Below are 16,072 nucleotides of genomic sequence, written 5' to 3' on the forward strand. Positions count from 1 at the left end.
CTACAGTCATTGAGCCTCCGTTCACCATAATGTAAAATTCATAACAACCTGAGGAAAAAAAACATCAATCCCAAAACTTAAGCCCGTGTCGTACAACACAAAGCAATCTTCTTCTACAGGCGTTGGCGGCGAGTAGACAAGGTAGAAAAGTTGCTCATCCCCACTGGATTTCCAATTGATCTAAAAGACAGTGTGTTGTTCGTGGCTGCCCTGGATATTACAATGGGAACCAAATCAATTAACTCCACAAATGATCTGCGCTGGAGGGGAAGACTCAGCAATGTGAGAAGAAAAGACCAGAGAGCGTTGTTGCTTCGATTTTGCATAGGTTTCAGCCCTGAGAAGAAGGTTAGCAGTTAGCCCACGATAGGCTCTACGGGAGACCCATAGCTCCGCGGGGATCAATTCAGAGCGAGTCAGCACTTTACACCGAAGTGTCTCACAGGTTTTATATGCATGCTGGCGGCGGGTATGTGAAAAAAAATCCCAAATTGCAAAAGCTTGCAAAAATAGATTGTGTAACAACGCTGCTCAATATACAACAATGCGATATCTGATAGCGTCATGTAAGTACCGCCTCCAGCCAAAAGAAAAGTGAGCACTTCAGCACATCGGGAGAGATGAGGAGGAGACTCCGCTCTAAGCGGGAGTGTGTCGTATGGATTAGAGGCTGTTGTAAACGGAAAACCAATACATTACTCAAGTCAGCCAATGGAGCCAAGGAAATCACTCAATCTGAGTTTACGTCAACAGAAAATGTTTTAGAGGACTCATCTTGACTAGCGTGTTTTAAAACATAACCGATGAACATTGTGAACTGGACAGGTAGTGCACTCACCCACTCAAAAATTGTTACAATCCCACTAAGTGCAGTAATCGCTCAATGAGAGAGTCTGTTTAGTACCCCCCCCCCTGCTCCTTGAATACTTCCATGTGGTCATTCATGGCGCGGCACCATAAACACTTTCTAAAAATATCCCCCTCCTTTCTGCCGCAGGGCTAAATTTAGCCCGGCGTTATCAATCCAATCCGAGCAGGGTGACACATCTTCTCCCCCGGAGGACAATCAATGCCCTCTCAGGGAGCTGGGAAATGTTTCCAGGGAGAAAGAAAGTTGAGGGGCAACACGCCGCCGAGGTATAGTGCCTCTGTGGACACATTCGGATGCTCCGGGGAAGCAGAGGGGAACAGAGGGAGAAAAAAAAAGAGATGGCTGTTTTTGCTCACGGTGGCTACAGTCGTTGCTCGTCACCAGCAGAGCAGAGAGATAGAACCAACAGTCAGGGAGGATGCTTTGCACACACCGAAGGGGTCACATTGAGAAGTTTTCCCTTCCTGCTGCTGAATTGGGATTACCCACAACTGTCTGCAATGTAACGACATAAACTGTATCCTGGGAGTGTGTGCACTGAATGTCTGTGTGTGAGTGAGTGTGTGGGAGGGGGGGGGGGTTGTGTGTTTTTTTTCTTCTTTTTTCTATTTATCGCACACCAGATGGTTTGATGATGTGCTAGTCACCTTGTTTGCGTCCTTGGTTGATGACGGAGGGAATGAAAACCTTTCTGAAGTGTTGCGAAAGGCGAGGACACAGCGGACAGAAAGACTGCGTGACTTGTCACGCTGAAGTATCTGTTTGTTAATCTCTGTGTGAATGCAGCAGGTGTGTGTGTGTGTGTGTGTGTATGTTTGTGTGTGTGTGAGGTAGCGCATGTGTGCGTATGAGAGATCGATTAACTGAACATCGGGGGAGACAGAGATAGAGTGATATTGGTTGCCCTTTCTCTGAAATGACAAATGTTGCGGGATCGGACCTGGCATTGGCCATCGCTCTCTGTCTCTGGCTCAGTCATTTCACAAATTAGCCCCACTTAGTCCTCCCCAAGACACACACACACACATAGTTGTTAGGATGCTCACAGGTTTGACCGTGAGCTTGATATTAATGACACGAGGTGATTGTGGCGGAACCTTCTTCCGTGAACACTTTCTAAATTAGATATGCAAATACACCTGGACTGCAGCAACAGCTGTAATTAAAGCCTCCTCCACCTTCCTTGCACCCAGTCCATAACTTCACCGCACAATAACTTTGTCTTACTGACAACTCTCAGCCTTGATTAAGTCAGCCACTCCAGCAAACGCTACTCTCCCTGCATGCAGTCCTGTAGTTGTACAAAGGCAGGATTAGTCTTTGATCGTTTTGCTGATAGGGCAATGCGGAGGGATTTAATAAGCCAATTAATTGCCGTGTTGGCTTGCCAAAGGTGGAGCTTGAGAGGCAGCTGATTAAATTACAAAAGTGAAGTGCAAAGCAGCAGAAACAAAACTGGCACTGTGACTGAAAGCTACAGTAACACCACCACACAGGGGTTCCCTAACTCTTTTTTTTTTTTATTAAGGGGGATCCCAGGCCTTGACTCTGGGATCAGACGGCAGTTCGTAGCTTAATGTTACTCATCTCTGTTGCCTGAGGCGACAGCGTGGCTCTGTGGTTACCACCGCGACGGCGAGCATCTGCTCATGTTTGTGTTTTATTACTTCAAACCTTAAGTTTCCTTCAATTCTAAGAGGAGGTTGTCAGGCTATAACCATTTAATTGTTAATTGTTAAGCACATTCGTCCAAATCTTCTTTGCGTGTGCAGCTGCTCTCCCACGCCAAATCAATACGATTGGCCAGCTATGATAGCGTCCTAATGTTTTGAGGTTTTAATACCAGTATGTGCTGCTTTAGTAGCATTTTCTTCACTTTATTAGAGTCTTTTAACATAGAAGCTCATGCCATGTGGTGCCCTGTCCAGGACTTACAGTACCCTGTAGCTTCTCATGGTGTTTAGAGAATATAATGGTGTTAGACAGAGGGACCCCTCACATTATTGTACTGGCTTTGATTTGTTATTTATTCTTTCTGATGTGTCCTGTTCCGTCTGTTGAACAGCTCTCACCAGTCTCCCATAGGCAGCCATTCACTTAGAAAAAAGTCTCTAAATAAACCAACTGTATGGTATCTGTAAGACTCTTGGTCTAGTTATAAGTTGTTCGACACCAAGGCTCAATATTTCAGTGAATGTTAGACTTAGATTCAGAGTTGGTCTCCGAAATACCATTGGTTTTTGCTTCCACTATTAGAATCGATCAAAAGGACGAGATTATGGAAGTCGGTTGGTCAGTTTATCCTTTTCCTTTTATCGTCTGTTTACACCTCCTTGCTAACATCTGAACGCATAAAGTGTCAGTAAATAAACCACACGGAGACAAGGCGAACACAGCCACAGTGTCGCATGTGTGGGCGTATGTATGCGTGAGCGAGAGAGACGAGAGAGGAAGAGTTGGTGGTGGGCGTGCGGTAGGCGTTTGGTCAGGTAGGGTAACTGTTGGCTCGTAAGAGAGAGAGAAAAAAGAAAACAGCACCTTCTCCAACACACACACACACACACACACACAGCATATCCATGCAATCCTGTGGGAGGAAGTGAGGGGCTGCAGGCTGGTGGGTGGGAATAATAGAACAATGAATGAGCTCTCTAACTCTCTCTGTCTCTCTGTCTCTCTGTCTCTGTCTAGCTCACTTTGTTTCGTAACTTAATGGCAATGACTTATGTTTCTTCGTGGGAGAGGTGCTGTATATAGATAGAGCCGCAGAGTTAATCAATGAAATGCACTGCTGCACTGCAGGGGCATTGGCTGAGGCCTGCCTAGCCAGCACGCACACACACACACACACACACACACACACACACACACACACACACACACACACACACACACACACACACACACACACACACACAAACACACACACACACACACACACACCCTGTGGGTGAAGATCAAAGCACTGCAAGTAAAGGAAGACACCCACACACACAGCCAATATGCCAATGTCTGCATAATCCTGCTATGAGACACTGATCCATTTCACCGATGTTCATTTATTGGCAAAGTTGAAGAGCTGAAAGAGCTTCACGGTATGTGTGAGGAGTTGTTGTCATAAGAATAAAGGCAAATCATTTTCCCCAAGTCATTCCTGTTCTTTTTTGAGCACAATCCAATAAATTATAGGAAGTAAAAGTTCTGCTCTTGTGATAATGTGACTTTAATTATGGATCTTCACACTTGAGCTGTGAATTTTCACACTGCTCCCACAAACTTGGGCTGATATTCACAAAGGGCTTCAAGTCTGAACAGAACATGCGGCGCATTTATTTCGGAACAGTGGAATCCTCAAAAAACACCCCGAAAATATACACAGAATACTTGCACATGGCTTGCGGATTCATGCTCAGCACTGAATCCCATGGCCTTCCCTTTGTAGGACCTTTGCTTCATGATGACAAGTGACCCTAGTTCAACTCCATTGAACAGGCTGGCGCGCCATGTGTGTTTTCCCAGCAATCGATAGGAGCTCGCTGCTGTTTCGTTATCTGCACAAGGAGACACGCTGTAATCTATTCAGTTTATCAGCGAATCCAAATTAAACAAATCTCACCACAGCTTGCGCCTGTCCTCCGGCGTTACGTTCATTAATTAGACGTCTAAAAATATCAAACCCCTCCAAGACTTAATTAACCCCTCGACTCCATTTGGTAGCTGGTGCATGCCTGTTCTGTCAGAGTGTGTGTTTGAGTGTGCATTCAGGGTGTACATCTGTGCGTGCATGTTTTGGAAGAAGGGGGGGGCGTGGCAGTAAGCTTAAGTTTTCCAAATCCATGCAGGTCCCTTTCTGCACGGCTTTGTCTCCATGCATGGAAGTGCATCTTTTTGTGCGTCGTATACATCTGCCGTTTCCTTCTTGTTATCATGTAACACCATCCTTGCCGTAAAATTTGCTACCGAGCTTTACAGACCGAGAGGACGCACCATAATCCGCATCAATCATCACCCACCCATCCCCCTCCCCCAATGCTACCATCCCAATATAGATGAAACATAACAGTCAAAGGCTGCTTTGACCCAGCAGTCTCTGTGAATAACAAAGAGTGGGCTGTAATAAAGCCATAATTGATCAATTAGTCAAGCTGTTTTGATTTGATGTGACACTCGTCAGAATAGTAATTGTGTGTGGGCGTGCTTTGATGCCAGGGGTTAGTAGAATTAGCGTCGGAGGGGGGAAGTCGGTTTTTTTCCAGGATGTAAACGAACGGATACCTTCATTGTTGTTGATGAATTGTATGTGACGTGTCTGACCGTGTTTGCGGTTGAAAAAAATGTTTTCCGTTCAGAATTCCAGCTGCTGTTCTTGTCTTTCCGATACAAAACTGCTGGTTTTCTATTCTTGACGGTACAGTGATGCAAATGGTTATGTCTGTTTTTGTATCTCTTTGAATAATAATTGCTTTTCAATTGCTGTTTTCCAAATAGATTACATTTGCATCCGAAAGGGATTCGAGTCATGTGTCTGACGCATTAGTGACATTTGGATGCAGCCTATCTCCTCCTGACATTTCCCACAGCCAGTCAGCTGCCGCCCTGTTCATTGTGAACCTGTGAGTAGTGAGTTAGTCACCGAGGAGAGTTTGAGAAGAACATAGAATCAGTGCTTCAAAAGTACAACAACACATTGATACAGTATTTGAATTAGGAATGGCGGTTGGGAGGCTATTTTAACATTCCTCTTTAGTACAGCTCTGGTCCAATCTCACTATAAAGTCAAGTCAATATCAGTCAGATTTAGCTTAATGGAATCTAGAGCCGGGCGGGTTGGCACTGCGCCATGGCTGACCCGGCTGCCAGGATGTTAACGAGACGGACGGATGCGTCATTGAGGCCTTCAACTTCCACACAGAATGTAACGATAACTGACAATGTCATATTTTATGAGTGCAAAATCATTGACCGTGTAAATGCGCATCCAGCTCAAGCACACATCGTCAGCAAAGTAAAGGAAGGCAAACAGGGAAGAGAAGCGGGAGAGGTTTGTGCTTTTGTGCGACCGCAGAGGGTCTCTGCGTCTGTTGTGTGGTGTCGTCTATGCGCGTGTTTGAAGGAGACCCTGACTCAGCAGCTACTGTCGTTGTCCCAGTGATTGAATTATTCTGCACGAACGCAAACCAAGAGAGTGTGTGTGAGTTAGAGACGGGGGAAGAGAGAGTGGTCTCGTGTGTAATGAGCTTGCGAACAGTCATCATCAGTTGTTCACAACGAGCGGGTGAAATGAGCCCGCAGGTTTTAATAAACCACACCACCGCCTCTAATACAGACAGGATCACTTGATAACATTTCCACTTGTTGTGTATAATGGCACGAAAAATAATGGAACCCCGTTTTTCTTTCACACCATGATTCAGAAAATAATTGGTCCACACGATCTGTAGTCACAGATGTTCTGTACTAGTATATCACTTACATTTGGTCTGCTTGAAATAGATTCCAATAAGAAAAATTGGTAGCACTTTATAATAACTACACACTATGAAGCATTAGTTAAGTATGAGTAAACACTTAATTCATCATTTATAAAGCATTGTTCCAACATTGATAATTCATTAGTATGCAGTTTGTATTACAGAAATCTCCGCTCTGTTCCCTGCTACCTTACATGATGGAGTGATTCTGGAGTCATTTCGAATTATTATTTCCTTTAGAAAGGAGAATTATACCAATCTCAAAATGTCATGACAATATCAAAGTGAAACGCCGGCTCTCTATTGTAATATTTTGCAAATTTAGAGGATTTGAGTCAGATCAAAAGATTTTTTTTTAAACAACCGTAAAGTTACTGTCAACTTTAATCTCAGTATCACTGACACAATACTGATGCACAGTTTGTCTTAAGTCATGTGATTCAATGAGTTGTAACTCAATGGATGAGAGGGATGTATTTAACAGTATATTGTTTGCATCTTGCAATGAATATTAATATGTTTTTGATCACTTTGTGTTGTCTATTTGCCTGTTCTGTTAAAAAACGATGTGTTTTGAGGCACTGCTGGCCTTTCAATGTCATTTATAAATGCTTTGTAAGGCATAAATAGTCCTCACTTTAAATGAGCTCGCATAAAACACTTTACTAACGAGTAGTAACTACCTTAATAAATCATGAATTAATCATGAATTGCAGTATTAATATGCATTTATAAAGCATATATTAACATAGTCCCTAACCATTATATATATAAATTCATGAATAATGTACATCTAAATAAGTTATTCATCATTTACTAACACTTTATAAATTATCTTATTAACTCCTTAATAATTGGTTTGTAAAATATATAATACTTCATTTACAAATGGGGAATCATCATTTATAAAGTATGAAAACACAATAATGAAGCACATAATAGACGGGCTTATTCGTCAAGAATAAAACATTTATAACTGTTATGAACTGCATACTAATGAATTATTAATGTAGGAACAATGCTTTATAAATGATGAATTAAGTGTTTACTCATACTTAACTCATGTTTCATAGTGTGTAGTTATTATAAAGTGCTACTGAAAAATTGCCTCTGTGAGCAAAGCATGGCAGACTAATGTCAAAGTGCATTAACTTACTGCTGCAGAGAGCCTGTATCCAAGACGCTCTGTTTGTCTTCCTGCTCGCTCCACATTCAACATTCAAGACTGTCGTGATCGGCGTGAAATAATCGCTCCATATGTAGTAAAGACGAGCGCAAGTGAGACACCCTGTTCTCGCTCTGAATGGGATAATGGTGGCGCTGATGTCTGGGTACTCGACTACCTGGTTTAACGAGTGGAAGAAAACTGCAAAATGTGAACTGCTTGTTTTGATGGCAGGTCTCCATGTGCGATAGCTACGACGAGGGTACACAAAGGGAGCTCCCTTTCGCCATGTTCAAGCTGTATATTGCCAGTAATTATGATTATTATGATTATGATCGTTTCAGTCAAGGGTTTTCAGCAGATTTTAACCTGGCCACACTACAGGAGAGCTGAAAGACTGAGCAGCTGTGTGGAAGGCTTTAATGTGTGTTGCTTCATTGTGTAAATGGTCCTGTGCAACTCAATGGGTGGAACTAACTGTGCGAGAGAAAGGGGGTTCAATTCAAGTGTCTATCAAACAGCGCAATACTTCGTCACTGGGAAAAACACTGGACTTTATGTTTTCAATGCTTTAACGTTGCGCCATTTAGATCTCCGGGGTTCAGAAGTTAAGAAAAACCTCTTTATAAAATCCTTATATAATATATTCAAGACCGTATTATTGTGCTCTTGTAATGCAGAGGTGGTAATATTCCAGAGCGTACTATTATGACATTTTACCGGCGGTATCGTGAAGATACAGGCAACACGTACAATCTTGCAGAAGAGTTATAGGATGCACAACAACATCCAAAGACAGATCCCTCTGAAGAACATTCAGCAGCTACAGAGTCTGATACTTTCCTCAGGAGGTGATGAAACCAAAGCAGAAATAAATGGGAAGGTGGATAAACACTCATCGGGCAGCCTGATGTTAATATGACAATGCTCCCAAACTGACCAAAGAAACATTTGTATTACATTGACTGTTTACGCTCCCCATGCCACCCAGGTGCCCCAGGATGACTGGGGGGGTTACCCTGGCGGTGGGAAGGAAGACGAGATCCCTTGTCGTCGGATGCGGAGCAGCAGCTACGTTAAAGCCATGGGGGACGAGGAGAGCGGAGAGTCGGACTCCAGCCCCAAAACATCGCCTCAGAAGTTGGTGCGACCTGACGCCCTGGTCAAGGCCATCATCAGACCCAGGGAGCTGATGGACTCCCAGAGGTACAACACATGCAGCTTTAAGAATGTTTTTTTTTGTTGCACGTCCCTGCTTATGTATTCACTTCACCTCAGAGGTAGATGTCGCAAAGCGAACATTGTCCATCGTAACAATTCATCAGCCAATTCAACTCTCATTTTGTGTCTTGAAATCTTAAAGTAACCCTGTGGATAGGATCACAGGATATTCATCTATTCATATCGTCTCTCTGTTTTTGTTTGTTTGTAAAAAAACGTTGATACCCACTGGTTTAGTGTTCCCTAGGGGGGGATTCCCTGGGATCCAAACTGGGCACACTGAGGTGTTTAATACCACCACTGGGTGTGCAACAAATGTTATTATCATGTAATTAAGCTCGTTCCAGAAAACAATGTGATGTATTGGAATGGGATTATCTCAACGCATGCTTGTATTTCCATGACATGCTGCTTTCTGCGTTTCTGTTTTGCATTTCAAGAGAACACCTTTTGGTCCGCTGAATATTTGCTCTTGTTTTGATCATACTTGTTACATTTCCTCTTGGCACTTTCATCGTGCTAGCAGTGCCCCTCCACTACATCAGGGTTGAGAACCCGAACCCTGTGCTCATTAGAATCCCTTGGTGCGTATTCATATCTGTCTTCAACTGTGAGAAAGTGTTCAGCGGGTTCTTCTGGGATGCGTCCCATTAACCGGTGAGGAAATAGAGGGCTTTTGTTGTGGTTCTGGCGGAAGGAAACGTTCATAAGAGGATGACATGATAAGACGCGCTGAAGACAATGTCACAGAAAAATCATGAAGCAACAGAAGCAACTTTGTTATGGAGAGATACGCGGAGACTTCGGCCACCAAATTATTGCATTGCACGTGGTTGATTCATCTTTTCTTGCCATTTTTTAAAAAAAGGTGGCAATACGAGGAAGAAAAATTCACTTTTGTTCACTCTTCAAAGGGACCTGTTCCTCTTAAATTTGAAAACAGAAGCCTGTTTTAACAATTGAAGTTACAGTTTAAAAAATCTCCCGCACCTGCTCTTTTAAAACACAATCTTTTTATCTGCATTGGCTGTGCTTTGTGAGCCGTGTACATTGAGTCCATTTACCAGTCGAGGTTTGAGTTCAGCGTGAAGGTCCACATCGACGGCCTTCAGCCGCACCGCAAAGAAGACCTGGTTGTTTGTACCTTGTCATTTCTCCACAGTTGGATGCAGTTTTTCCTTTTATTATGCATTTCTGTTCGAGAGAAGTTTAGAAGTAACTTACACTTTGCTTGAATAATCAACGGCGTGTGGCAAAAACTGCAAGTTTGGTTTTAGAGGAATGTGCTTTTACAATTTGTCGTGGGCCTCCCTTCATTGATGACCAATTAAATCACCTGTTTTCTGTCCCATCAACTAAAACCAGTGTGTGTGTGGGACTTCAAATAATCCAAAGCTATGAACAAAAAACTGCAGTTTTTATGCTGAATTGTGTCGACACAATCTGTGTGCTTTCTTCAGTCTCTCTTGTCAGTGTCTTGGTAGAAAAGAAAATCTGGATTTCTCTTGGACAACATGGCATTACTAGCTAGTAGAATGCATCAGTGCTACAAAGTGCATCATGTCCAAATGAAATAATGAAATGTTTGGGAATACAGATAGAGAAAGAGAGGGAAATGAATAGAGGTATTCTGTGTTCATCCAATCACAAGAAAATAAAATACTATGACTGCTGGAATTATTTGTCAAAAGGTTTGGGATGCTGTTGCTTCGTCTGTTGGAGCAAAATGTGAGTATCTCCTATTTTGTTTCTCCTTCATGCAGCGTGTTTTACTCAGGGAGGGTTTGCTGGACTGTGTAGAAAAAGCTCTTCACAGGCCTGCAGCGTAAATGGCACTGCGTGTGTGTCTGCTCTGCTTCTGGTCTGCACGAAAGGCACCAAAGGCACATCATCTGACATAAACTGCAGACATTATGCAGGGAAGACCTTGTGTCTGACCTCAGTGTAGAGTGTGGCCTGTGACAGACACGTCGCTGCAGTATGTGAGGTCGGAGAGTCGCAGCGAGAGGCAGGGATATACGCACATCGAACACCGCTGATGATTCCCTCACTCTTATTGTCCTCGGTCATTGCCATTCAGCAGAGGTTTTGGAATTGCTTCTCTCTCGGAGAGAACAGCATTTTTTTCCCGGAAGCTCGGAAACCGCAGCGAGCAGCACCCACAGAATCCGCTAATGTTGACTGTTAGCCTGACCCTGATGAAAACGCACAAACAGAATAAACAATGAGCATCTCTAGTAGAGTGTTTTTGGACGTCTCTCTGCAGGATGACAGGAGATAGAAGAGGGGCAGCAGAGATGTTCAGCTTTTACAGTCCTAGGCAACAGGCAACAGCATGCTTACATAATATGCCAGTAATTCATCCCCGAGGATATATCATGACAAATCGAACGTCATTGATTGCGATCAGGCCGGACCATAATGATATCTGTCGGAGAGGATGCAGCCTTTTCAACGGCTCTTTTAGAGTGTGAGGTAATGTATGAGGCAGCTAGAGTGAGGTATGCTCATTTCCCCACATCTTGCACAGCTTCCCCTGGCTATCCATCTTGAATAGCCATAAACAGTGAATGATTTATGAGGATGCAACAGCAGGAAAGGGCTATCAGTTGCAGTTGTTGTACTCCAAGGCCCCTCTAAATAATGGCTCGCTCCGTGCTCAGGCCGAGGGTCATGCTGGGCTCAGCTGAAAGGAAGATATTGACCAGCATGGATCAGCCCGTGTGGCCTGCGTCTGAGTCCATTGACAGAAGAAGAGTCCTGATACGACACCGAACCCACTCTAAAGAATGCCATAATATGGTCTCTTTGCTTTTGAATTAAATGGACAGATATCAGTTGTGTGCATCCTCGGGAATATATTTTTTTTCTGATTGCAACAATGTGAGATCAATATTAGCTAAAGGCAGATATATATATCTATATATATATATATATATAGATATATATATTGATACTGGCGTGTTTTTTGGCCAGTGAATAACAAGAAATTGCATTCCAGAAATAGAAAGGTAAAAGATATGTGTGAGGTCATTTAGAAACAGTGTCACGGAGCACTAACATGTTCATTTGTCAACTTAGAATGGCCCACTCAGTGGGTCACAACTCTTTAAATAGCGAATTTAAGAGATAAGATGAGATCACATTGTATTTATCCCTGGAGGCAAATATTGCATTACAGCAGCACAAGTAGAAGACCAGTGAGGTTGATAGGAACAGGGTACAGATCAGCTGAAAACATGGGCAGCTTCAAAGTGCAGGGCACTTTAATTCCCATAAATCAGCTGACAACACTCCGTTTTGCAAACCCCGTTTGTTTGTGATCTTTTTCTACCAAAGGATCCCAAAGGGACAGGAAACCAAATGCTGGTGAAGACAGCTTTTGAGCAAAAGGCGGGAAATACTCAGAGTTGTTGACAACAGTTGTTTAACACTCTAACATTTAAAATCACCCACTTAGACAAAGATGTTCTCAACTTCTTACAGAGCTGAAGTACAGAGGCTGAGTCCTTGGCACCATTGTGCTGTAATCCATATCTGTCACTGTTTTGGAGTCCACACATAAAAGGCACCTGACATGAGAGCTCTCACGCTATTACGGTCCATTGGGCGTGTTGGGATGGAATTAGATTGGACAGACATGGTGCGGGTTGGATTTCCTCTCCTCTTGTAGCAATTTGATGTCCCGCCGGGGCCATGCAGACGGGCCAAACACAAATTTGACAACATCGGCTCCCTGAAGCAAATCATGTTAAAGCGAGAACAGGCTGTCAGGTTTGTCACCCGCTTCCATCTTTCCCTCTTTCAAGTTCTCTGTCGCTCTCGCGGTTTGACAGGTCGGCCTCTTTGTTCGTCTCACCAATAAAGAATACATCACAGTCACGGGCCCGCTGAGCTGGAACAGCCTGCGCACTGGAGAGAAAATTAGATGTCAATGATTGTTTTAATTAATAATCATTTACACCCTCTAAGCCCCCCCGTTCCATTACAACTTAACCTTGGGGTCCTGTACAGCTATGATGAATTGAATATGAATCAGCCTTTTTTTTTGTTTGTGCAGTAGTAGGACCTGCCAAAGATGTTTAAAAATACATTAACGATGATGGGAACTGAATGACATTTGGCACATTTCACTATTAACCAACAGCATAATGAGTCTGAAAGCAGGTTGCATTGACACGCACGTGCACAGAAGAACATCGACAATTAACATCCATCTCGGGCAACTTCACGTCTCTTTAAATGACTTTGGCCCGGTGTCTAAACACCACAAGTCAATCAATCCCGCCCATTTTGTGACTGTTTTCTAAAATAACTCACGTTTGTTTGCCCCGCCCCCCATCCATGATTAGCCTCTTGAGGCACCATAATTAATCAGAGTTAGCACTGGCAAAGCATTCGATAACTCCTGATTTGACATAATGTAATTACTCATTTCTGCATTGGGTATGAGGGTTTTTCCCTCAGAGCTTAAGGTCAATAGCCGGATTCCCGACCATTGATCTGTGGCTGCGTGAGACGTGTCATGCATAGTTCTCTTACCTTTCTGTTGGCCGGGGGTTTTTTCTCAACACCTCTTTGCCTCCGCTTTGAGTGTAACACTTAATGCCATGTCAAAGATTGATCAGGCTACCTTCAGAAAGGTGTCAACTGCTGTATTGATCTCTGTGCTAGTGGCTTGGATGGAACACAGTCTACCGTTGTGTGTGCTTTGCAAGACAGAGTGAGGAGACTATGAATACACTCATTGCAAAGTGTATTAAACACACGATTAAGTCATTAGTCTCCACAGGGCTTTGCGGTACATTTTTTTTACGCCAGGAAGAAAACTAGCAGAGACAAGTCTCATCCTTGTGCTCTCAAGTTTGTGCTTGTGTTAGCACTTTGTCAACCCTTCTTGCAAAATCTCCTTTGTCCTTGTCCTTTGTCCTCGTTCCTTCTGTTCTTTCAATCAACTGCCTTTACTTTCAACGTTCCTCCTCAGAAATTAGCACACGCCAGCTACTGTCGAGGCCGGCCGTGGTTTAACCACAGAGTACTTCCATTGGCAGCGTGAAAGGCAGGACGTGTCAGATTCCCATCATCCCTTGCCTTAATATTGGCCAACAATGGCAGTGGATTAGCACCAATCAGAGGCATTGGAGGAAATTTGCTCTGGCGTGATTTGATAAAGGGCCACCGCGTTCTTAAAACAGCCTCCCTTCACTCAACTGACGATAATAGACACTTCTACAGGCATGGACTGATGAAGTATGCCTCAGTTATTCCTCAGCCGGTGCACTTCTATCAGATCTTGTCAGCTATAAAGCTCGACTAACTTTCATTGCTCAGGGAAGGATTTTTTTTTGTTTATTCTCACTTGGCTCAATTAAGCAAATCTAATTAGCCACAGGGGAAGAATGTGTTTTATGATGTAGTGTAATTGCATTTTGTGTGCAGCATCTTGTCATCAAGTGCTTTGTAATAATTTTTGGTCAGTGGTGGCGGACAGTCTGTGTGTGTGTGTAAAGTATGTGTGTGTGTACGCCTACTGTGAGACAAAACCCATAATACACTCCTCATAACATGTCAGTTCATGTTTAATTTTAAGATATTGCCATGACCAGGCAATTCTTACTGCCAGCGTAATGCACCTGTAACATTACTTGAGGCCCATGTCGGTCATATTGTATTGCTCTAATGTTTGCAGCATTTTGGTGAGAAGTCCCAAGCAAACATTCAGTTCACCACAGATCCCATACAGGGCCAGCTCCATTAGCCTTGTGCCCAGTGACGTCACATCCATCCAACTCCCACTTGTGGGACCCAGTAACTCTGTTTTCTTCTCTACCCACAGCTCTTACCGCCTGGATAAAATCAACAGTGACATGCGTAACTACATCACCAATTTTGCTGCAGACTTGAGGTGAATACAGGCTCCACAGCGCCACCCCTCCCCTTGCCTCTCTGTTGCTGCCATGTTGCAGTGGTCAGACGCCGGAGCCAGCTGGCTCGCTGCCCTGCTGACATACCCAATATCAACGCCTCACGGAGCAAACGCTCAAGACGAGTCAATGAGAGGTCACCTGGGGAAGCCAGCTCATACTGGCAAAGGATGGGGCTCTGTTAAGCACAAAATAGATTTGATTTGATTCACTGCTATCATTACACCGGCGCACTTCTTCCCATTTTCAGTTGTGTTACTTTTACCACTTTATTCAGATTTAATCTCTGGACGTTCCTGCTCTCGGGTTTCTTCGGATGTTAAGAAGGTTGATATTACTTTGCAAACACACACAGCCTTGCTTCAGCATTACAAGATGGATTGGGGGACTTTTAATCACGCTGGCATTTTCCTCGCTGCCAAACACCAGTGGCTCTATAAAAAGCCCTGAAACTGCTTACTCATCTCTGCCTGCCATTATAAATGGCTCTGGCGGAGGAAAACTCACTTTGGTATTCCTAATGTGACTCACATAGCATTCTCTAGTTTACTTAAAGTGCCTTTCTTCTCGCATGTCTTTCTATGTGTCTTCTCTCCAGCAGATTTCAAACCTGAACTTCGCTGCTGCACTGCTGGGGTAGCACATTTAATTGACCCGGCTGACACCGGGCTGCTCTCTGAAGTGCTTGCTCACTAACTAGCTCCTGTTTTGCATTTCCCTCATTTCCAAGCATTGATTGGGTGTTTCAGCACAACAGAAATCGAACTGCCTTTTTGAGGACGCTGGTGAAGACATCAGTCTAGTGGGGGAGAGACCCAATGTCATAACTGTCTCCTTCTTAAGTTCAGCTTGCCCAGAGGAGAACACTGAATTGTGTTTGCCATCGTGTTACACCTGTAGCCACTGGTCAAACTGCTTTGGTTATTAGTTCAATTGTGTTTTATTGACTTGCTGAAGACATCCTCACCATGGCTGAAGTCCCACTCCCTTGCTGCTTCTCTTTTTTTTCTCTCTCTGTTCAGTCAGAGCTACCACTTGCAAGCCACCCGGGACATGCACCCAAGCATTGCCCTGGATCCCTCTGCCAACTACAACTCTCCCAAGTTTCGCTCCAGGAACCAGAGCTACATGCGGGCAGTCAGCACCCTCAGTCAGGCTAGCTGTGTTAGCCAAGTGAGCCAGGTGAGTCTGCGCCCTTTCAATTAGGAGGGCTTTTCAAATCCAAACTTGTACTGGGGAGCGGTGGTTTGTACACTGGGGGCTGCTCAGGGACCCTGAAGAGGTCCCAGGGAGTATTTAATACTTTCACCACAAAGTTGTTCATTTAAAACTCCTGACTCCTGAAAAAGCATGACAGTCCTAAACATAATTTTGATTCTCCTACCGTGTAGATATCATTTTTCAATAACCCACACAAACA

General features: G+C 43.8%; 1 protein-coding gene across 1 annotated transcript in view; it reads left to right on the plus strand.

Moving 5' to 3' along the window:
* Positions 1 to 16,072, plus strand: part of dlgap2a (discs, large homolog-associated protein 2a) — a 116,530-nt gene that overhangs the window by 79,012 nt on the left and 21,446 nt on the right. Inside the window, exons 4-6 of the mRNA XM_079286113.1 lie at positions 8,499 to 8,713; positions 14,565 to 14,633; positions 15,675 to 15,834. Coding sequence (XP_079142239.1) covers positions 8,499 to 8,713; positions 14,565 to 14,633; positions 15,675 to 15,834 — 444 coding nt within the window. The remainder of the gene's footprint in view (positions 1 to 8,498; positions 8,714 to 14,564; positions 14,634 to 15,674; positions 15,835 to 16,072) is intronic.

The sequence above is a fragment of the Melanostigma gelatinosum genome, assembly GCF_949748355.1.
Source record: "Melanostigma gelatinosum genome assembly, chromosome: 16".
Lineage (NCBI taxonomy): Eukaryota > Metazoa > Chordata > Actinopteri > Perciformes > Zoarcidae > Melanostigma > Melanostigma gelatinosum.